Source organism: Drosophila navojoa, chromosome 4 (assembly GCF_054131105.1).
Source record: "Drosophila navojoa isolate 15081-1374.11 chromosome 4, UAZ_NAV_1.0, whole genome shotgun sequence".
NCBI lineage: Eukaryota > Metazoa > Arthropoda > Insecta > Diptera > Drosophilidae > Drosophila > Drosophila navojoa.
Genome location: NC_142892.1, coordinates 5527281 through 5550118, shown reverse-complemented (window position 1 = coordinate 5550118; position 22838 = coordinate 5527281). Strand labels below are relative to the sequence as shown.

The following is a 22838-nucleotide window of genomic DNA, read 5'->3' as shown; positions in this document are numbered from 1 at the left end:
GAGACAAATGTCGAACTATTTGATATTAAATTAAGTGTGGGAATATTTCTAAAGTATTGACTTCCTATGAATTAAATTTTAGTGATAAAATAACATATTTATTTCTAAAAAAAAAAAAAAAAAAAAAATAAAATAAAATTAAATCTTTTTTCTCGATAAAAACCAAAGCGTTGAAAAAATAAATTGATAAACTTTTAAATTTTAAAATCAAATATTGAATAATTTTGTTAACAATAACACAAGAGCAAACAATTTTAAATATATAAAAAAATATTAAAACTATATGTTTCAAAGAAAAACAAAATAAATAAAAATATTTTTTAAAAATTAAAAATATAAAGGTAACAAATTTGATTTAACAAAAACTTAATAAAAAACGTAATAAAAAAATTAAAAAAAAAATTAAATTAAATTATAAATATATTTTTAAAATTAAAAATATAAAGGTAACAAATTTTATTTAAAAAATAATAATAACAAAACCCTAATAAAAATAAAAAAAATATATATATTAAATTAAATAAAGTTAAATGCAATAATTTACACAAATAATAATTAAAAGTACTTTACAGGGTATTCATGGGTCCTGCCACTAGCATAACGCTGCGACTCTCACTTGTTTCTGTTTTTGCACTAAAAATACATTGGCAAAGTGAATTGTATTAATAGCAGGGCATTTATTTAGTTATTTCTTTCTATGTTCGTTTACTTTTTGTTCTTCTCTTTTGTTTTTACTTATATTTATTTTTATTTCTATACATATACATATATATATATATGTATATGTATGTATGTATATATAAATATTTTGCATTTTGTGTTTATTTACTTTGCCGTTTTTGCGCGTTGCCAGCAAATCTCTTCGCTAGGGCCCTTCAAAAGATTTATAAACTAGCCGGCTAGGTAAATATAACGGGGCTTGAGGGTCGGGCCGCGGACGGAGTGGAGCTAAAGTGGGGGCCTACACTGAATAGGACGTCCAAATTTACTGAGCCGTAACGAGCTGCGATCGCCGGCCCGCGGCAAGCGAAAGAAACTGTGAATGGAATTGTATTCGCAATGTTGCACAACGTTTTGCGCTAAGAGATACATTTGTATCTGTATCTCAGACGGCGAGTGTGTGTGTGCGTGTGTGTGCGTGTGTTTGTGTGTGTATCTCGCAGCGTCATCAAAAGGTATTTTGCATTAATTCAAGATTTATGCATTCAACATGCGCTAGGTGCTGCAGTTGCCATTCGCGCCGCCATCGCAGACATTGCCCCAATGTTGCATTGCCTGTTGCCTGTTGCACCTGCCACCGCTGTCGCTGTTGCTGTCGCTGTCGCTGCCACTGTCGACGCCGACGTCAACGTCAAGCGTGGAGCTGCCAGCAGCAGGTGATCCATTTCTTTTATCCGGTAGCTCTTTGCTTTGTGCCCCGAAAAGAGCCTATTTTCGAATGTGTGTGCGTGTGTGTGTGTGTGTGCTTGTGTGTGTGTTTGGCAACTAATGCAGTTAGACAAGATGAGCTAGGGAGCAGCTCATTGGTGAGTGCTGAAATTCGCTCGAGTTATACAATTTGCAGCGCTTCGATAATAGATATATGTATGTATATCTACATACATATATGCACATAAGTTCCACAGCTTCATAAATGTATAACTATATATTCATATTCACATATATATATATAGAGGTGCATACTATATAAGTAGGAAACTGCATAATTTATAGGCCTTGCGTGTTCAATGGGTTGCGACGACGGCGACAGCGCTTTGGCCATATGGCAAAAGGCAAAAGGCGAACTGCAACAGCAGCGGCATCCACATGGAAAGCGGCCCAGTTGCAGTTGCAGTGGCAGCGGCAGATGCAGATGCTGATTACTGTGCGCAATTCGCTGGAACTGAAAACTGAAATCTGAAGTGCTGCCAGATAATTCATAATGCCTCTGCTCAAGTCGATGCTTCATAAGCAAAAGGCTTTCCTCTTCTGCCTTCAAGTCTTAATTCAATTATTTTTGTAATCATTTTGAAAGCTTTTTCTTTCACTCTCTCTCTCTCTCACACTCTCTTACTATCTGCGTCTAATTGTCAAGCAATCCTAGAATATATCCTTGAGTGTATCTCTTTAGTTTTTATCTCTCTCTCACTACAGCTCTACGATACCATCAAACAATCTATATATATATATATATATACCTAAGCATGGCATATCATATTATTTTACCTATTTTCTTTTACCGTCTCTTTCAGGATAAATGGAATGAGACAAAGACGAGTGATAGATGAAAGATAGATCGATAGAGAAATAATGGATAAAGTCAGGATGAATCGAACGAGTCTTTCTCCCATTCCATTTATTCTGTCTGTATCCATTCTCTCTCTATCTATCTATCGTTCATCTATCACACGTTTTTTTCTTTACATATATTTATCTAGCTCTATCTCTATCTGTTCTTTTACTCTCTTTCTCTGTGTATATATCTCTCTTTATATCTCCCAAGCTTTATCTCTCTCTCTCTCTCTCTCTCTCTCTCTCTCTCTCTCTCTCTCTCTCTCTCTCTCTCTGTCTCTCTCTCTCGCTGTCCCTCTGTTCATCCTTCTATCATCCCAACACCATTCCACCTTACTTTTGCTCTACCCTACGCTCCCTCACTCCCTTTTCAAATTAGTTCAAATTCCCAGCTAATCCACCCAAAATGCGCCTTTCTCTGCGCTACTCAAACACATTAGCTGACATCAGTGACCATCGTCCCATGTCCACATACAAAGTTTTGTTTATTTCACACTCGGCTATCATTTAGCCTTCAAACTGCCATCTCCCTTTCTCACTCTCTCTCTCTCTCTCACGCTCATCTGCCATCTCTGTTCGCTCGGGCAGCTCATTTAGCTCAGTTTAGTGCCAATCATTTGCCATTCATTTCAGCCGTTGTCTGACTTTGTGACAGTTTTGCGCCCGAAATGCACAACTGATGCAAATTATCAGCAATGCAGCTTGCAATTAATCTGCTGCATATGACACCGCAATCACAACTTAACCCATTTCACAGTTAGTTCAGCCAGACGATAATAAACTGTTGCCGAAATGGGGAGCGAGTGGGAGTGGAAGTGGGAGTGGGGGGTCACGCCTTACAGTCGGGCACTGCAACTGCAACTGCTACTGCAGTCCACTAAAGCACTAAACTCAATGGCTTTAATTGAATTTTGATGTCCTTAGCAAATTGTTTTCTAATTAGTTTCAGCGTCCAGGCCCTAGCCAAGGGCTGGCCAGCAGCATGACCAGCACGAGTTTGGCCAGGCGCTGGGGGAGTCGACGCTTAGTCTATCTCATCCGGCTGGGCAGTTGACACAGAAAAAGTTTCTGTCAACAGTTCTTTCACACGCCCCGCCCAGTGGCCGGGAGGCTGCACTGGAGTCGCGTGGACCATTTCGCACTTGGCTTCAATAATGACAACTTAAAAGTAAAACAAGCAAGACTAAAGCAGAGTCGATTGATTGGCCAGCAGATACCCTGCAAGCTGTACTGGAAAAGGCATTGCCATGGATTCTATTCCGGAAGTTGATTTCGCTTTCTTCAAGCTGTACTTCAGTTAAATAATTGAGAGTGATGCAAGTAACATTTTATAAAGTTATAATATAGATATTTCCTATTCTTTTTTGAGTTCTTTTGCAAATACTTTGGATAATAAATAAGCCAAAAAAATCTATTATTATAGTCTAGAAGCATTAAAGTCATATATCCCAATATAATATATTAAAACATCAAACAAATGCTAGCTTGCTTGCAAAGCTCTTTGTCTAGATATCATGTATACAAAACTTGTTTACGCCAAAGAATATATGGATCATATTTCCATATACATACATATATTCTCATATCACAGTGTATGCGAAACATCAGTTAAGTGCGATCCAACAGAGAATTCATCGAATCAGATGCCGTCGCAACTAAAGATAACTCAATGCATGCCACACTAATATACCCGACATTGCATTTACAGGATATACGCAACTAAAACAATTAATGCCACGTTCACGTCGACACTTACCCAGGATCATTTGGCACCTCCGAAGGCGAAACGGGCCCCAGCTCCGTTTGCTGCTGCTGCTGTTGCTGTTGCTGTTGTTGCTGCTGCTGCTGCTGCTGCTGTTGCTGCTGCTGCTGTTGCTGCTCAATCTTGATGTCCATGTTGGCTAAATCGCTTTCGCTCACTGTCCTGCTGTCTATCTCTGTTCCTCGGGCTATGTGTACGCTGCTCGCTCTCTAGCTCTGGCTGCTCTGGAACTCTGTGTGTGCTTCGGCTAATGCTCTAAAAACTGTTGATGCGACTGTTGCTGCTGCTGCTGCTGCTGCATTGAAGAGATGTGTGTGGGTGTGTGTGTTGAGGTGTGTGTATGTGTGTGTGTGTGTGTGGCTACGTCTAATGCTAACTAAGACGACGGCGAGTCCGGCGACGGCGACGTGGTGAGCTATCAATCTAACTCTCCGTTTTAATCATTGACAATGGCTGCTCGCGCGAGTTCCATTTGTTGTTGTTGTTGTTGGTGTTATTGATTTGTGTGATTATTATTTTAATTTTGTTTACTTCTTTTGTTTTTACTATTTTGTTTATCCAAAACAAAATTGTTTACGTTTTTTGTTACATTTCGCACTTGGAATCACATTTCTGGGTTGTTGCTTCGTTTTGCAGGCCACTTTTGGTTAAGAAAGTTAAAGTTTTTTTTTTGTTTTTTTTTTTATTTTCTTTAATTTACTTTTGCTTAGTTTAATTATTTGAGAAATGTTTTAGAAACGTTGCGTTAACTATTGTTGTTTGAATTGTTTTGAAGGCAACATATTTACTGCAAATATATACATACGCATATAGAAAATACATACATATATGTATAAATAAAAATAAAACAAAATATAAGTAAAAACCTAAGCCAAATCACGCCATCAAATTGGCTGAAACCTAAAACAAATTGCAATTTCTAAGCAGCTGTAGTCGATAGCCTCTGGCCGTAAATTTCAAATGATTCGAAACGTAAAATCGTAAACTTCAAACAACTGTGCGAGGGGCGACGGGGGTGTGGCGCTAGATGTAGCTAGATGTATGTTACAATGAATATCGCTGTTGCAAGTATTTTTATACCCTGAACCCATTGAAAATGGGAAATCAGGGTATAATGGTTTTGTTAAAAGTATGTAACAGGCAGAAGGAGGCGTGGCAGACCCTACAAAGTATATATATTCTTGATCAGGGCGACAAGCTAAGTCGATTTGGCCCTGTCCGTCTGTCTGTCCGTCCGTCCGTCCGTCCGTCCGTCCGTCCGTCCGTCCGTCCGTCCGTATGTATGAACGCGTCGATTTCAGAAGATATAAGAGCTAGAGACTTCAACTTTTTTTAAAAATGTCCGTATATATCACGCGCATATCGAGTTTATCACTAAAAAACGATAACTCATTCCGATACTTTTTTATCGATAAAAAACCTTATCGAAGATCACTTAAATAATTATATCTCCTACATCTTTCAAGCTAGAGTCTCCAAATTTAAAATGCATATAAAGATGTATTTTATACAATTTCGGTTTTTGTTAAAATTTACCCCCCACCCCTAAATCCACCCCCTCACCCTCATCTTTGTAAAAGTCGTATATCAAATACTAGAGACTTGTGCTTCGGTATACACATACATTTTAACATTATGATTACTTTCTGAAAGTTTCAGTACGATTGTACGTCTAGAAATTAAATTATTCAACGAATAAGTTCTCATAATATTGCCACACTGCAGCGCAACTCAAGCGCAATCGCCTGTATATGCGAGTGTGTGTATATGCGTGTGTTTGTTTGTATGTGTGTGTGTGTGCGTGTGCGTGTGTGTTTGCTAATTCTTATTGGAATATCAGTTGCTTGTAGGGTTCAGGGGATCTCGTAGTCGAGCAGTCTCGACTAGAGCTTTCTTTCTTGTTTTTTTTTCATTTTCTTTTCTCTTTTGTGTAAAAATGCAAATATGTAGTTCAAAAGGTCTTTAAGCGGCAAAGTTCTTCTATGCGCTTCTCAAACATCCGCCTGATATGCATCTGTGAATGCTTTGTCTGAGCCGAAATGGCAAAGCTCTACCCAGTCTAATACTGAGCTGAGCCACTGGCTGAGCTTAAGCATTAGAGAGAAAACATAATTTTGCGCTTTCCAACACTGCTTATTAACTGCTATGACAATTTCTATGTCCTTAGAATTGACGCTGTGGCAAATCCTTTTGCAAGCTGCCTTCCACGAAGCACATTTCGCAAAAATAAAAAAAATGTGTGCAAGCGAAAGCGATTTCATAGCAATTTGCTTTAGTTGTTGTTGTTGTTGCCATTGTTTTTTTGCAAAACACGCCTTGATCTTTCCCACACCCACACTCATACAATCACACACATACATACATAAATATGTACGTATGTAAACAGAGTATTGCATGCAATGGGCACAGCGTGCTGACTCCCCCAAAGCAAGAAGAAGAGGAATAACAACAACATTGAGCTTTATAATAACGCGCAGCATGCAAGCGACACATACGCACACACACACACACACACACAGCGACTCATACTAGCACACAGTGGGTGGGGAGCTAGCTGTTACGGTACATGCACCGTTACAACGAGAGCAGAAGTTAACTGGCGGCGGCAGCAAACACGTGACCCGCCAATTGTGACAATTGGCAGCAGCGACGACAGCACAAAAAATTCGCTGCGAAAATCAAACGAAATTTACAAAATGTGATCGAGTGTATAAAACTGCCGCCAGTTGGCGCCACGATCGACGCACGTAAATACATATGAATGTGTGTACGTAAGTGCGTGTGTGTGTGTGTGTGTGTGTGTAATTGGAGAGTTTCGGTTTCAGCTCCTGCTTGGCATTGTTGTTGCTTTAGTAACTTTGCCGGCCGGCCGCCATTTTGCACGTGCGATCGAGAAAAAGCCGCTTGTCGCTTGCTTTTGGCTTTTAGCTGCTCTGTTGTTGGCTCTTTATGTGTGAGCAGAGCTGTCGCTGCCTTTTATTTATTTCCGGCCTAACAAACACTTGGCCTAAAAAGACCAAACACACTTTGCCATTTCCCACACCAACGCGCACAAACATGCACAGACATGCACACACAGTCAAATTGCACTTTATTTGCCGTTTGTTTGTAATTAGAATTGAATGCCGCGCACTTTTATATAATCGTCAATTTTGCATTGACACAATGCCCTGCGCGTCCGCCTCAAAAAATAAACAAATAATTTTTTTGTTTTTGTTGTTGTTTCTGCCGTTACTGGCACGCACTTCACTTGCAACAACTGCAACGAGCTAGCTAATTTTTTTTTTTTTTATATATTCTTTATTCGATTGCAATTGCTGCGCTGCTTGCTGTTGCTGCTGCGTTTGCTGCTGCTGCTGATTTTGTGCGCGCACACGAACGCGACAACCAACAAGACGACACTGAGACACGGCCACGGCAGCCAGCCCCAACGTAGCTGAAGCCCCCAAACAACACACTGACACTGAGGCAGCAACGGCAGCAGCAGCAGCGGCAGCGACGGCGACGGTAGCGGGTCACAGTAGCACACGCTGCATTTGTAGTGGTTCGTAGTAGTTGAGCAAAGCTTTGGCCGCGACGTCGGCAGCGACAGCGTGTGTCAGTATGTGCGTCTGTGTGTGGGAAATGTTCACATTGCATCAGCCAGCCGGCTGCATCATGCCGAAAAGCCAGCGCACAGCTGATAAGTGATAAGCAGTGCAGAGAACGCTCTTGTACGTGTTTGTGTGTGTGTGTAAGTGAGAGAGCGCGTTGCCGTTTAAGAGCGCATAGTTTACATTTAAGAGCATCGCTTTCATTCGCAATTTGTGTGTTATGCTGAAGCTTTCAAAGCTCGCGCTGTGCATATTCTGAAAGCGAATGCTTTGCATAGCTTTTGTTTTTGAATTCGATTTTAAATGCAAATCGATAGTTATATTCAGCTAGATTTTAAAAAGTTTTCCGATATATTGAAAACCTATACCATTTTCTGTCCGCGAAGCTTATTATTGTTAATAAATATAATAATTTAAATATGTATATGTATGTATATTATTATTTGTAACATACAAATTGCATACATCTCGCTCTTTATAACTACCCGTAAGTAGTCCAGAGCCTCACTGGCCTTTTTATACCCTAAGCCCATTGACAACGGGTATGTTGGTTCTTTTTTTAGGTTTTTGAAAGTTTGTGAAGGTTTTATTGCATTTTATCTGTTTTTTTGCTTTTTTTCTTTTTGCTAGTATACGGTAAATTTTGGACTATCAGCCTACAACCAGAATCTGTGTTCAATATATCTGCACTTTATACAAAATACCAAACAAACAAAAACTGTTTGAAACATCTGCCAACAATGTGGAAAAAACGCTGTAAAATGTTATTAGAGGAAGTACTTTTGCTTCAAAGGTGTTCGGATAGCGAAAGATTTTGTTAGAATATTTTCTTCGTTTAAAGCACGTCGTGAATTTCAGCGATCCCGGTGGAAGTCCACATTCCCTAGATGATCTGCTTAGACTACAACAATGATAACAACAGCCACTAGAATATATAAAGACGATGACAACGACGGCGATTCCAGATTCCAGACGTCTACGTCTAGGTGGAAGCAGTCGCAGGCTTCGTGGGTGGCGTTGTGTCTGTTGTGTCTGTCCTGGCGGGCTCCTCCTTCTCCTTGTTCCAGCTCTTGAGGCCCTCGGGCAGCGTGGTGTCCTCCTCAAAGGATCCGGTGCCCTCAACAAACTCCTCGTACGTGGACTTATCCTTGAATGGACGCGGCCCCAGCAGCTCGATCATATCATCGCGACTGAGCACCTCGTTCTGCAGCAGACGCTCGGCCACACGACGCACATCCTCCTTGTGCTTGACCAGCAATTCGGTCGTTGTTGTGTGCGCACACTTAATAATGTCCCTCACCTCACCGTCGATCAGCATGGCCGTGTCCTCGGAGTAGGGTTTGCTGAACACCGGATCACCCGACTGTCCCACATCGAAGCTCACTTGGCCGACCTTCTCGTTCATGCCGAATCGCACCACCTGCGAGTAGGCAATGTCTGTGATCTTCTTCAGATCGTCCTGCGCGCCCGTTGTGATGCGATTGAAGAACAACTCCTCAGCCACACGGCCGCCCAGGGTCATGCACATGCGATCGAAGAGCTGCTCCTTGGACAGCAAATAATGATCCTTGGGCAAATACTGAGCGTAGCCAAGACCCTTGCCGCGCGGTATAATCGAGACCTTTAGCAAGGGATCGGCGTGCTCGAGGAACCAGCCGGCCACCGCATGCCCCGCCTCATGGTGGGCCACCGTTCGCTTCTCCTCGGGTGCCAAGACGTTGGTCTTCTTCTCCATGCCCGCGATGACACGCTCGATGGCCTGCTCGAAATGCTTCAGCACAATGGAGTCCTTGGAGTCACGCGCCGCAATCAACGCCGCCTCATTACAAACGTTCGCAATGTCGGCGCCAGTAAAGCCAGGCGTCAGCGCTGCCATCTTCCGGGACAGGGCATTCTTGTCCAGCTCTGTCTTAAGGGCACCCAGATGCACTTTGAATATGCTCGCCCGGCCCTTGATATCGGGCGCTGGCACATAGATCTGTCGATCGAAGCGACCCGGTCGCATCAGCGCCTTATCCAGTATATCCACACGATTGGTGGCCGCCAGCACCACCACATTGGTGGTCGTATTGAAGCCATCCATTTCGACCAGCAGCTGATTCAGCGTGTTCTCCTGCTCCGAATGACCGCCAAAGGTTTTGCCGCCACGCTTGCGGCCCACAGCGTCGATTTCGTCAATGAACAAAATGCAAGGCGCGTGCTTTCGTGCCATGGCAAACATGTCGCGCACTCGGGACGGGCCCACGCCGACAAACATCTCCAGAAACTCCGAGCCGGAGACGGTGATGAAGGGCACATTCGCCTCGCCAGCTGTGGCCTTGGCCAGCAGAGTTTTGCCTGTACCGGGCGGACCGGTCAGCATGGCACCCTTCGGTATTTTGGCGCCCAGATCGATATACTGCTGTGGATTCTTCAAGAAATTGACAAACTCCATAATTTCAATTTTTGCCTCCTCGCAACCGGCCACATCTCTGCAAGAGAGCGAAAGAGAAAGTAGTTTTTAATGGGATCTCATTTAAGCTGAAGAACGTCACTCACTTGAAGCCGACGCCAATCTCTGTGGGATTGATTAGCTTCGCTGTCGATTGCATAACACCGCCAAACAGGCCACCGCCCTTGCGTCCACGCCCAGCGCCCATCATATCCGCCGACTTGCGCATCATATAGACAAGGAAACCAATGATTAGGAGCGTGGGCAGCAGGCCAGTTAGACTGGATGCCTCCACTTCATTGCGATAGATGACGGGCACGAAATTGATGGACTCGATGCCTTGCTCTGTTTGCGCAGTCTCCAAATTTCTTTCGAATGAGTCCACACTGCCAATGTTAAACCACAAGACGCCGCTGCTGCTCTGACTGGGCAGCAGGCGGACGCGCACCCACTTTTTGTTAACCACCTCCAGTTTCTCGACGGCGCCCTTGGAGAGATAGCTGGATACAGAGAGAGCAAAAGATTTTCAGTTCGATTACATAATCAGATGAAGTTGTAAAATTAAATTGATGATGCAATCCCTTGGCCCTTGTGATGAAATTCACCTGTTGACAAACTCCTTCCAGGAGATCTCCTTGTAGCCCATTTCGAAGAACGCAAAGGAGGCAATCAGTACAACTGCGCCAATGGCTCCAAACAGTATCCAACGTTCCCGATCACCGCCGCCGCCCTCACCCAGCGGACGACCACCCGGCGTCCCCGTGCCACGCGCCCCTGGGCCTCGTGAGCTGTTGCTGAACATGCCAAAGTTCCAATCCGATTTGGGTTCATTGGAACTGCTGGGTCGCATCGCGGGTGGTTTGGATTTGCTGCTGCTACTGCTACTGCTGCTGCTGCTCGTTTGTTTGCTGTTTGAAGCCGCACTTTTATCCCCCTCGGCGGCTGCTTTTGGTTTACCTTTGCCACCGGCCTCGAAATACTTTTCAAAACCCTTCGGCGGCTTTTTGCAGAACAGTTGAAGCTGCTCCACAATGTACCGCACCAGTGGCGTCAACTCAAACGGGGCGCCATTATGCTGTAACTATATGGAACATAGAGATTATACAATGATCAAGTATTTACCAATTGATCTACCTTTGGCGTGAGTGGAGACTGAGTATAGCTGCGTTTCATCAGGCTTTTTATTGCCGTCGCCGAGCTGAGGAGCCGGAAAGCCATTTCGCTCTTTGGTTTTGTCTAAGGAGGCGGGGGAGGAGGTGTCAAGTCGGTTTTCTTTAGGTTAAATAACAAGCACGCACCGTTACTTTATGCTACTGTAAAACTTGTCAATTTTGAAGCCACTGTTGAGTTCTTGCAAGGAGCCAAAACCTACCGCCTCATACAGCACAATGTTGTCTTAAGTTATGGCTTTAAAAACAAAAAAAAAAAACTTTTAGATTTTATGGTGCGCTATTGTGAAATTTCGATTTTCAGCTAATAGTTGAAGGCAGTGCTCACATTCGATAGTTGACCAGGGCTGGCGAACTAACGACCGGCAGTGTTGTACAGCACAGCCAAATGACCAATTATAAACTTTTACTAATGTAACTAAACTAATTACCATAATATATTAATTATAACTAATCACTAAATTTATTATATACTTGCCTGACATATATTGGTAATGAATATTCGCAAAGTGACGTCACAACTGTTCTGCCATTTGTATACAACGTTTACCAACACTAACCAACATGGCGTCCGGTGTTGTGCTGTGTCGTGTGGTACGTATTGCTAGTTGTGAAAATTTTCTTTTGCTCAAATTAGCCAATAAATTAACTCAAATTCACAATGAAAATATGCACAAAACGCGTTCCAGTCAATAAGCTTGTGATTTAAGATAAAACGTCGCCTTGGGCATTGCGTTTTATCGTATTTGATAAGTTTTCTCTAACTGTCTGAGCGCAGGGTACGCAATTTGCAGGCCGAAAAAAAAATCTTGAAAAAAAAAAAATTTTGCTACCGACTTGACATGTACATGTGGATGTGTGCTAATGAATGTGTATTTGTGTGTCTGTACAGTTGGCTGCTAAAAACCATAACAAAAATGTGTAAAAATAGTTTACAAAATGCCTTCAATAAGTTTTTCGTCTGACATCGGTGTGCCTTTGTAGGTGTGCGTGCAATTTTTTCCGGTACTCTGCGATAGTGGTGAGGGCACAATACAATAGTAAAATCTCTATGCAGCTTCTGTGTGCGTGTCAATGTGTATGTGTGTGCGTGCGAATTGTACGAGTCTCCGGTTTGCAACACTAAAAATCAATAAAAATGCAGCAGCAAAAACAACAATGCAGAGTTTTTGGTGTAGATTTCACTGGGTGGCTGTCGCTCAACAGGGGCGCTCTATAAAAAAAAAAAAAAAACAACATCTATAATGCGTATGTATGTGTATGTGAACTAATTGTTTAACTTTCTTTCTCGTTGCAGCTTTTGTAACTAAAACTCCGTTTTGACATCACTTTCATCATAATCTGAATAAAATAATAATAATAATAATAAAAACCATCGAAAACGAATCAAAAAGCAAATAATAATAAATCATCTAATAAAAACAACAACAACAACAAAATACCAAGTTACATACCAATAAAGCAAACAAACAACAACAACTAAAGCAACAAAGCTCAAAAAGTCTAAGAGGCGTTTAATAACCGGAGAGGCATCTGCCATAAACTTTTAGTTTTGAAAATTTCCTTTGTTTTCGTTTGCAAATTCGCTTTTAAACTCTACAACTGCATGCCGAAAAAGCTCACTTGAAAAGTCTACAAAAATTAGCAAAAAGACTGTAAAAAGCAAATAAAGAAATACACGAAAAGAAAAAATTGTAAGGGGGAACGTCGCCGTCTGCGGCGAGCGTCTGCTAGCGGGTGTGAGCGAGAGAGAAAGAGACGACATAGCGACTGCGCATCTGTGCAAAAAGAAAAAAAAAATAACAAAACAAGCCAAGCTTAAAACGAAGACTTTCAAAACCAACAACAAAAAACCAAACAAAATTCAAACGCTGTGAAATTAACTCGTCAATACTCAAAGCAACAACAAAAACAAAAACGGAAAAACAGAAAAAAGCTACAAAGAGAAATCAACTGAAGTAAAACGGAGTTGAGGTCTAAATAAAATAAATATACACGCACGCACTAAACATATATAAAAATAATTATAATTATCAGAACTGCCTAACATAAGTAGCTACAAACGCAACGCTGAGGCGTTGACGTTGAGGTCGAACTCGAATAACTGAAAAGAAAAATCCACACCAACAACAACAACCGTTAAACAATCCCAAAATTCCTCATTTATTTTTCCTGAAAGCTTTAATTTAATTACGAATTTCTGTTAAGTCAAAAGTGAATTCAATTTGCTAAAAATATAAAAATTTATTTAAATTTAAGACAACAAAAACGCCGCCTCTACTACAACAACAACAACAACAACAAACACCAACATCAAAAACAACAACAGGAACAAAGCAAAGCGAAGCGAGAGCAACACAAACAGCAAAAGCAACACCAACAACAACAACTACCAACAAACAACTGAATTAAAGTTTTAAAGTACAAAATAACCGGGAGAAAAGAGAGAAGAACAAAAACAACAAAACTAATTTAAACAATATTTAAAGTAAACAAAAACATTTTATTTAAACGCAACATCAATTTAAATTATTCAATAAATAAAATAAACAAAATATATCCTATAAGCAGAAACAAAAACGAAAACTTTGTCGCCTGTCGTGCGGCGGCCGTGTGAAAAAGTGCGAGAGAGACAGTGAATAGTGGAGAGAGCGCACATTGGGCAACGATACGATCGAGGGAGGAGGAAAAGAGAGAGGCACCGTTAGAAAGTTCCGCCTTGTCTGAGAACAAAATAGAATAAACTATAAAGCAACAATTGTGCCGCAAAGAAAAGAAAAAACAAAAGCAACAAAAAAATGAACTAAAAAAAGAAAAAAAATATAAAAATATAAAAACAAAAAAAATCGAGCAACTAAAAACGGTAACAATAAAGAAAAACATTTAAAACCAAAAATCTACAAGAATTCTATTAATTTTAAGTAATTTTTACAACAAACACACACAATATGAAGACCCCAGCAACAAAAACAACTGAGTAACACAAAATACAAAAACAAAAAAATACAACAAAAAGTTATAAATTAAAAAAAAAAAATCAACCGCTACTTAGCCAATAAAATTTGTAAATAAACGAAATTAAATAAAGCCCAGCTAAAAAAAAAATATATAATTAACGTAATAAGTTAAAACGAACAGAAAATAAAAACTGCGCGGCCTGCGTGCCCGAAAAGACACCCAGAACAGTTTTTTATTTTTAATAATAAACATTTTGTTTATTTTTTAAATAGTTTTCTTTTTTTATAAGTGTACCTAGTGAGAAATGTTAAAAGTCTAAATGCGATAACGATAAAAAGCAACTAAACAAAAAAAAAAAAAAAAAAAGAAAAAACAAATTCAAAGAAAGATTTAACAACTCTGTGATAATTACTGTAAATTTATAAATATAAATACAAAAAAATCTCTAAGCATTAATAAAAACAACAAAAGAAAATGAATACTAAATAGAAGAACATTGTAATTTTTAACAATAGAAAAACGAGGTAGAAGGAGAAGAACGAAAATCTAAAAACAAAAAAAAAAAAAACAAAAACAACAACCACTTTATACATAAGAGCAAATGCAAATTAAAAGATAAAAAACATTGAAACAAATTCGTGATATCTTAAAGGACTTCGATACATATATACTATAGTATATTATATTATATTATATAAACTTTAAGTAAATAAGTATAAAACAAAAAATAAGTGAAAAATACAAGAAGAAACACAAAAAACAAAAAAGAAAAAAAACAACCCTAGGTTAAAAAAAAAGACTTTCAACAAAACGCGCATTCAAAATATATATATGTAAAAAAATATATATATATATATTTAAAACAAAACAAAAAAGAAAATAACGTAGGCTTAAAGTTCAAAAATAGTAAATGAAAACCGAAAAAAAAAAAAACAACAACAAAAATTAAAGAGTATCTATCTATATATATAAATAACAATTCATAATAATGTGCATAGTGAATAGTAAACGAAACAGCAATAAACAATATACAAAACGTGTAAACGAAAAGTAATAGCAACAACAACACCAACTAAATACAGCGAAAATTAACATAACGGAACACTTGTAGAGCAGCCCAAAACCAAACCATTGAAGCGCCGCCTGGCTGGCAAGAACCAGTGCGAGAGAGACGGAGTGAGAGAGAGAGGTAGAACAAGTGAGCGCATTAGGGTGTACCAAGCAAATAAGAAAAGTATAAAAATTAAAAGTAAATCACTAATACTTCCTAAATAAAAGATAAACATAAAAACCACAACGATTGCCTACAAAATATATATATAGTATATAAATGTATATGATAGTAAACAAAACAAAACAAAAGCAAACATATTAATCACTTCCCCTCCAAGACAAGAAAATCCCTCAAATAAATAAACAAATCAAATAATTTAATATCAAAGTAAACTAAAATAATCGAAGGAAAAAAAATTCAAATTAAAAAAAGTATTCAACAAAACGCCCCAGTGTATTTTTCTAGTAAAACTAAAAGAAATATATATTGAAAAAAAAAAAAAAATCGAAATGCAATAAATAGGTAAAAAAAAAATAATAACAACAATTAATGTTTATTCGTTTAACTACAACAACAACTAACAACCAACGGCAGCTAACAGCTGCTCATGCATTTTCATCAGAATACAAATACGAATATAAATATATATTTTTTAAAAACATAAACTAACAATAAATATTAAAAAAAAAAAAAAAAAAAAAAACAATAAGAAACATTAAATTTGAACGGCATTTTTTACATACGTTTCGAGACGGGGCTTGCCCCAAAAAAAATAATAAATTATATATAAATCGAAGCAAGTTGACCACCCATAACAACAACAAATGATTGTTTCTTTATTAACTTCGAAGACAAGGAATTTCAGTGCCTCTTGTGCCAGTGTTTAGCCAAAATATATATACACAAAAACAAAAAATAAAAATAAAAACAAAAAACAAATACGTATTTATTGCTTAGTTTTTTCTCTTTGATATAAAACAATTACACAAAAAACTTGAATGAATTAATGAAATAAAAATTTAAAATTATAACAAAATATAATACATAATTCCGTGCCGGAAGCAGCTAAATTTTCTAACTGTTCCCAAAAGAAAAATAAAACGCGTTCGCTCTCTTTTAAATCATTCAACATTCTCGTCATCAACAACAATAAACATTGATATCACAACAACAACAACAACAACCAGTCTCTTTGTGCTAGTCGCTATCAGCATTTTCTATAACATCCAAAACAAAGCCAATTCAAATTAATTAACAATATGAATACGCAATCCAAAGGATATCGCACGGGCGAAGGTAAGACAGAAATGCCATAAATGTTATCTCTAATGTGTTATTAAAGTGTTAAGCAGAGAACGTTAAGCAATATGTGTAATAGGCGTGAACGTTAGTCCCTTTCTAAGTGGAATATGTTAAGAGATTGTTGAGCAACATAAGTTTGTGCTGTTAAACAACATTAGCTGTTAATGTTAGCAACATATAGAAGCGCTAATTTATGGTTTTTGGATAGAAAATATAAAGGAAGAATTAAGTCGGTTATATATTGAATGAATATAATTCCTGGCTAATTAGAGTTAGTAATAAGTCTACATATTCAGTCATACTAACTAACTTAGACATACTTATATACTATATATTAAACCCTCAATTCAATCTCTTGCTCTCCCTCTCCATACCTTTGCAGAAATTTACGATAATATGCAGTGCTTTGACATTACTGCCATACGCAACTTGAACATACCCACAACTTTTCCGACCATTGGCACCTTTACGTTGGACTCCACCACGTTGGGCTTGCAGCCGTCTCATGGACCGCCAGCAGCGGCCGTACAACTGGCCATGGCACCGCAGCAGCAGAGCATGCATCATCATCAGCAGCATATGCAACAACAACAGCAGCAGCAACACCTTCAGCAGCAGCAGCAGCAGCAACAACAACATCAGCAACAGCAGCAACAACAACATCCCAGCATTGGAATATTCGATGCTAATGAGGTCAACGATATCATTCAGAATCCACCACAAATTGGCGTCTTTCAGTCGAACAGCGTGTTGAACAACGGCGCTGGCAGCTCATCGTCCATATTTGGATCGCAGTCGAGCAACTCTTCGGCCACGGCCTCTGGGGCAAACGATCCGAATCAAACAACACGCGAAACTGGCATCATTGAGAAGCTACTGGTGGGTCTATCAATCGAGCAGTAATATCTGTATTATGGACAATTTAAAGATTATTTATCTAATCATCAAATGTATTTGCATTTTGAAATTTTCAGCACTCTTATGGATTTATTCAGTGCTGCGAGCGGCAGGCGCGCCTCTTCTTTCATTTCTCGCAGTTCACTGGCAACATTGATCATTTGAAGATCGGTGATCCAGTTGAATTCGAGATGACCTATGATCGCCGCACCGGCAAACCGATTGCTAGTCAAGTCTCGAAAATAGCGCCCGAGGTTGTGCTCTCCGAGGAGCGTGTCACCGGCACGGTGACCACCGAACTGCGCACCGATAGCGCCAACAATGTGCTTAGCTCCAGCGAGACAACCGGACGGATTAGCTATGAGAATCGCGGCGAATGCTTCTTTTTACCCTATACCAAAGACGATGTTGAGGGCAATGTCAACTTGCGTGCTGGCGATAAAGTCAGCTTTCAGATCGCTACGAACCAAAGGTTAACTATTCTATATCATCAATGTAAACATAGCTATATCTAATTATTATCCATTCGCAGAGGTAACCTGGGCGCCTGCCATATACGCCTGGAGAATCCGGCCCAGCCCGTTAAGTATCGCGGCGTTGTCTGCTCAATGAAGGAATCGTTTGGTTTTATTGAACGCGCCGATGTTGTTAAAGAGATCTTCTTTCACTTCTCCGAGGCTGAGGGCAATGTGGAGCTGCGTCCCGGCGACGATGTCGAGTTTACCATTCAAACGCGAAGTGTAAGTAGAGCAGATAATTAATTTGTGACAGCAATTCATATCGCACTAACCAAAGCAGTCCGCCACTGTGCCGCCTCAGGGCCGGGAGTTTGCGTGCAACATCACACGCTTGCCGCCCGGCTCGGTCATCTTCGAGGATGTCGACAGCACCATCTACAAGGGTCAAGTGCTCAAATCGCTGGATCGCAATAATGCGGCGCGTCAGAACAATGATCCGTTGCCAGGACGCATACGTTATCGTGCGCCCGATTACTCCGAAGTGGAGGTGCCATTTGGCGATAAGGATCAGAAGGGCGACTTCACATTGCGTCACGGCGATTGGGTGCAATTCCTGTTGGCCACCGATAGGCGGGATCAGTTGCAGCGTGCCACCTCGATTGCCCTGCTGGACGAGACGTTCAAGGTGTCCGGCGAGAAGCGTGAGCAGGGCATCATTGCCTCGCTGAAGGAGGGCTTTGGCTTCTTGCGCTGCGTAGATCGTCAAGTGCGGTTGTTTTTCCACTTTACTGAGGTGCTCGATACGGTAAGCATAATTGGCTACGATAATTGAAGTTATTTCGTTCAATAACATTTCTCTTTTGCAGAGCCGCGAGATTAATGTCAATGATGAGGTGGAGTTTACTGTCATTCAAGAACCCGGTCTGGCCTACAACAATTCCCGTCTGCAGGCCATACGCATTAAACATTTGCCGCCCAATACTGTGCAATTCGAAACCCTAATGGCCAGCAACATTGAGGGTATTTAGAGCCTAGATATACAATATATAGTTGTTTAACTTTTGTTATGCATTGCAGGCACCGTGACACGCGAGGCGCCCAAAAGTCCCATTAAATCTCAGGATCGCTTCGAGGGTGGTGTCATCACCTATGAACATAGCGATGTTAAAAAGACTATTATGTATTTTCTCAAAGACTGCGAAAAACCACCAAGAGTTGGCGAGCGTGTGCGCTTCGATATTTACATGGTGGGTTATACTTAATATATATATTTATTTTAAATACAATCTAATTTCGTATTACTCTTCAATTTTGGCAGGTCAAACGTAACAAGGAATTTATAGCAGTCAATGTGCAGCAGGTATCGCTGCAACAGCAACAACAACAACAGCAGCAACAACTTTTAAATCAGCAAACAGCAGCAGCACAACAACAGTCCGCTGTCAATTTGAATCAGAACGATCAACTGCAACTCTCGAATGGCATTGGCTCGAATACTGGTGCCATACAGAATGGCTATATGATGCATGGCAGCCCTGGTGGCGGCAGCAGCAGCAACAGCAGCGTGGGCAGCAATGCAACCACTCAACAAATTAGCACACCACAAATCGAGGACTTTAAGCTGGAGAACAATAATCATGCCAATGCGGAGGCAGCTACCGGGCAGTTGTATCGCGGCTTTATTGCTGTCATTAAGGAGAATTTCGGTTTTATCGAGACGTTGTCGCACGACGAGGAGGTTTTCTTTCACTTTAGCAACTATCAAGGCAATCCCAATTGGCTAGAGCTGGGTCAGGAGGTGGAGTATACACTGGCGCCCAACGGCAACACCTCTGTGTCGGGCAATTGTCTGCCCGCCGAGAATGTGCGCACATTGCCCAAGAACTCGATACCACAGCCGGCGGTGCTCGAGACGGTGCACAATGGTGTAGTGGCGCGTCCGTTACGCTGCATCAATCCGGATCAGCAGGAGTACGCTGGCCTAATCGAGATACTGGATGAGCAACGCACCACCATCATATCGCAGCATGAATTTGGCATCACCAGCCTGGTGAACAAACGGGATCTGTTGCAGAAGGGCGATCTGGTCAGCTTCCGCATCGATGAGAGTGGCAGGGCGGCAGAGGTGAACGCAGTGCGGCAAAAGAAGCGCGCCACAGTCGACTCGATCAAAGGACAATTTGGTTTTCTCAATTTCGAGGTGGAGGATGGCAAGAAGCTATTCTTTCACATGTCCGAGGTGCAGGGCAATACGGTGGCTCTACATCCTGGCGATACTGTTGAATTCTCAGTGGTTACCAATCAGGTACGCACGACAATAGACCATTAATTTAAACTCAACTTTATTAAACATATTTTATTTATATCATTTAGCGTAATGGCAAATCTTCGGCTTGCAATGTTTTGAAAATAAACGATCGTCCCGATCGTCTGATCTCGCGCCTTAAGCTCAATGGCGATGACGGTGTGCCACGTTTGATACTAACACGTGCACCCAAGGGTCCGCAGGGCAAGGGCTTTTCTATACTCGCGCGCCATCCACGCATTCCAGGTGAGTGCTCATTAAGTAATTTACCTTTGGAATGAACCATATTAACTGATATGATTTGCTTGCAGGCGCTTTGGTAGAGTAATTCCAAAAGAAAATCAGATATTTGATGCAAATTTAAAGACAATGCATAGATACACACCCACATACATGCATATACAACTATATATACTTATATCTATATATATATATATTTATATTTATATATTCTTGTACGCTACACAATACAACACAAGAAGGATTAACCGTTCCCTAAACGCAACAGATGTGCACAGGATGGACTGCAACAAATAATAATTAAATGAATAAACAACAGTTATGCAAACTACAACAGACAACTACATTGTGAACCATATTATGAGCAAGCATACAATTTATTAAGTACATTAACTTAGATGCAAAACACTATTTGAAACGATAATAATAATTGATAGCAAAGCATATGGCATACAGAACACAATACATATATGTATAATTATGATGAATACTAAATGACAACTCCAAAAACAATTTCTACGTGTCTGATATATACATATATATATATATATAAATATGAATATAAAAAGCAAATAAGAAAATATGAAAAGAAAATCTAACTAAACGAAATTTTACGTAAACTTACGCATTAACCATTAAACCAGGGCCCTAAAATCCTAATTGTAATAAAGCAAAAAATGCAGTCTGTATTTTTCTGTTATACTGAAGTTGTGCGCTGCTTAAACTGAAATTCAAGTGTCTGAGAGATGAAACCAAATTGTGTGTATACGTATACTATTTTTCAACTAGTTTTGCTTTAATTTAATTTTAGCATATATAAACAAAGAAAATGAAATCTATAACAAATCATATTAAGAGATAACAGAAATTAAGATACCACAACAACAAAAGAAAACAATTATTGTATAATGGCAACGAAATCCTTGCATATGTGCATTAGACAAACAAATAACAAAACACTTTATGCCATAGAAGCGTAGATAGTTTTTTTTTCTTCTCTTATTGTATATGAACTATATTCTCTTAAACTATTCTTAATATTTCTCGCAAACTGTTCTTTCGCAGCTTCATTGAAGTCTTACTGTTAACTGGCATATATATATATATATATATATATATATATACATATATATATTTATTGAATAATGATTGTGTGTATACAGCAAAAAATGATGAAGAGATCAAGAAATTGTAAGATTGAAGTATTTATAAAGAAACAAACAAAAAGTCTTAATATTTCTCGTTTATAACATTTCAAACACCAAAAGAAACTGTAAATCGAGTTTCGAGTATCTTAACACTGTGTATGTTGTTTTACGAATTTTAGTTCTGCATTCAAAGGGTTGCATTAACTTATTACACATACATATATACATACATGCATACATCTAACACATACAAAACGTATTTATTTATTAAAAGCAACAACAACAACAACAAAAACAATATTTAGAAAACGAACTTTGTAACTAACACACAAAAATGATTAAGAAGCGAGGAAAACAGAAAACAAAAAGTCTTGTGTGAGTAATGTAGAAGAGCAAATGTAATTTGCTGCGCCAAATCTGTTGAAACCATTTAATGAAAGATAACAAAAATTAATTTTTAAAAATGTATTTTTAAATATTAAAGTATATTATATATAGTAAAAAACAAAAATATAAAACTAAAAAAAAAAAAAAAAATACAAAGAGATCGTGTCGGAAACAAAGAGCAAATATTGTGAAACAAATTATGAATTTCAATTACTAAAAAAAATAAAACAAAAAAAAAATACTAAAACAAAATAAATGAAAACATTTAACAAGCTAAACAACAAAATTTGGGATCAGTACGTCCTACTATAGCCATGTTATACATATATACAACTACAACAAACAAACAAGAAACACTAAGCAACACACAACAAAATGAACAAGCAAAATATGAAAACAAATAGTAACTTTATAATATGTATATCGCTATTAAACGAACATATATACATGCATATATGTATATCTGTGTATATATCTATCGTCTGACATGCCGCGATAGATACTCTGCGTTTAGAGATTTATGCAATGCAATGAAATGAACAGCACAGACACAACAAACAGAACAGCAACTAATCCTTATTTATAAAATATAAAACATAAAAAAATCGTAAAACATACACTACAAAAAATGCAAAAAAAAAACAAATACATATGTGCTTGAATACGAAAAAAAAAAACAACAAAAACAAAAAAGCAAAAATACAAAACGCAAACTATATAAGTCAAATAATACAAAAATACAAAAAAAAAAAAAAAAAAAAAAAACATTAAAAAATAAATACATATTTCAATAAAGCTAAAAACAAAATGTGTTTAAATGCGTTGGGTGAAGGTACAAAAAACCAAGAAAAAAGATATTTTTA

General features: G+C 39.0%; 3 protein-coding genes across 10 annotated transcripts in view; 1 reads left to right on the top strand and 2 right to left on the bottom strand.

Moving 5' to 3' along the window:
* The window catches only part of Rbp6 (RNA-binding protein 6), a 195011-nt gene extending 190192 nt beyond the window's left edge, over window positions 1-4819 (bottom strand). For all 5 annotated transcript variants that reach the window (XM_018100413.2, XM_018100412.3, XM_089259885.1 and 2 more), the window contains exon 1: window positions 4028-4819. In XM_018100413.2, the coding sequence (XP_017955902.1) occupies window positions 4028-4167 (140 nt within the window). In that variant the 5' untranslated portion in view covers window positions 4168-4819. The remainder of the gene's footprint in view (window positions 1-4027) is intronic.
* Window positions 4820-8177: 3358 nt separating this feature from the next.
* Window positions 8178-11927, bottom strand: Afg3l2 (AFG3 like matrix AAA peptidase subunit 2). 2 transcript variants are annotated; one of them, XM_018100405.3, is made up of 6 exons: window positions 11787-11927; window positions 11356-11464; window positions 11192-11293; window positions 10663-11138; window positions 10165-10557; window positions 8178-10097 (listed from the first exon to the last, which is right to left on the bottom strand). In XM_018100405.3, the coding sequence occupies exons 3-6, from the start codon at window positions 11273-11275 to the stop codon at window positions 8609-8611; spliced, it is 2442 nt and encodes an 813-aa protein (XP_017955894.1). In that variant the 5' UTR covers window positions 11276-11293; window positions 11356-11464; window positions 11787-11927; the 3' UTR covers window positions 8178-8608. The 2 variants fall into 2 exon arrangements, with proteins under 2 accessions (XP_017955894.1, XP_089116210.1); XM_089260084.1 differs by lacking the exon at window positions 11787-11927 and adding an exon at window positions 11555-11573.
* Unr (cold shock domain-containing Unr) lies at window positions 11701-22329 on the top strand. 3 transcript variants are annotated; one of them, XM_018100403.3, is made up of 11 exons: window positions 11701-11820; window positions 12524-16534; window positions 16923-17419; window positions 17515-17909; window positions 17970-18177; window positions 18236-18700; window positions 18762-18915; window positions 18973-19142; window positions 19214-20200; window positions 20269-20446; window positions 20512-22329. In XM_018100403.3, exons 2-11 carry the CDS (start codon window positions 16498-16500, stop codon window positions 20526-20528), a joined length of 3108 nt encoding a protein of 1035 aa, XP_017955892.1. In that variant the 5' UTR covers window positions 11701-11820; window positions 12524-16497; the 3' UTR covers window positions 20529-22329. The 3 variants fall into 3 exon arrangements, with proteins under 3 accessions (XP_017955892.1, XP_017955891.1, XP_089116209.1); XM_018100402.3 differs by having other exon boundaries at window positions 18233-18700; XM_089260083.1 differs by lacking the exon at window positions 11701-11820 and adding an exon at window positions 11867-12005 and having other exon boundaries at window positions 18233-18700.
* Window positions 22330-22838: the final 509 nt, after the last annotated feature.

Coding starts and splice junctions, on each gene's coding strand:
- Afg3l2 (XM_018100405.3), bottom strand. CDS start 11,275: ATGGCTTTCCGGCTCCTCAGCTCGGCGACGGCAATAAAAAGCCTGATG. Junction 10,558..10,662: donor TGGAAGGAGTTTGTCAACAG/GTGAATTTCATC, acceptor CTCTGTATCCAG/CTATCTCTCCAAGGGCGCCG. Junction 10,098..10,164: donor GAGATTGGCGTCGGCTTCAA/GTGAGTGACGTT, acceptor GCTCTCTTGCAG/AGATGTGGCCGGTTGCGAGG.
- Unr (XM_018100402.3), top strand. CDS start 16,498: ATGAATACGCAATCCAAAGGATATCGCACGGGCGAAG. Junction 17,420..17,514: donor GCATCATTGAGAAGCTACTG/GTGGGTCTATCA, acceptor TGAAATTTTCAG/CACTCTTATGGATTTATTCA. Junction 18,916..18,972: donor AATGGCCAGCAACATTGAGG/GTATTTAGAGCC, acceptor TATGCATTGCAG/GCACCGTGACACGCGAGGCG.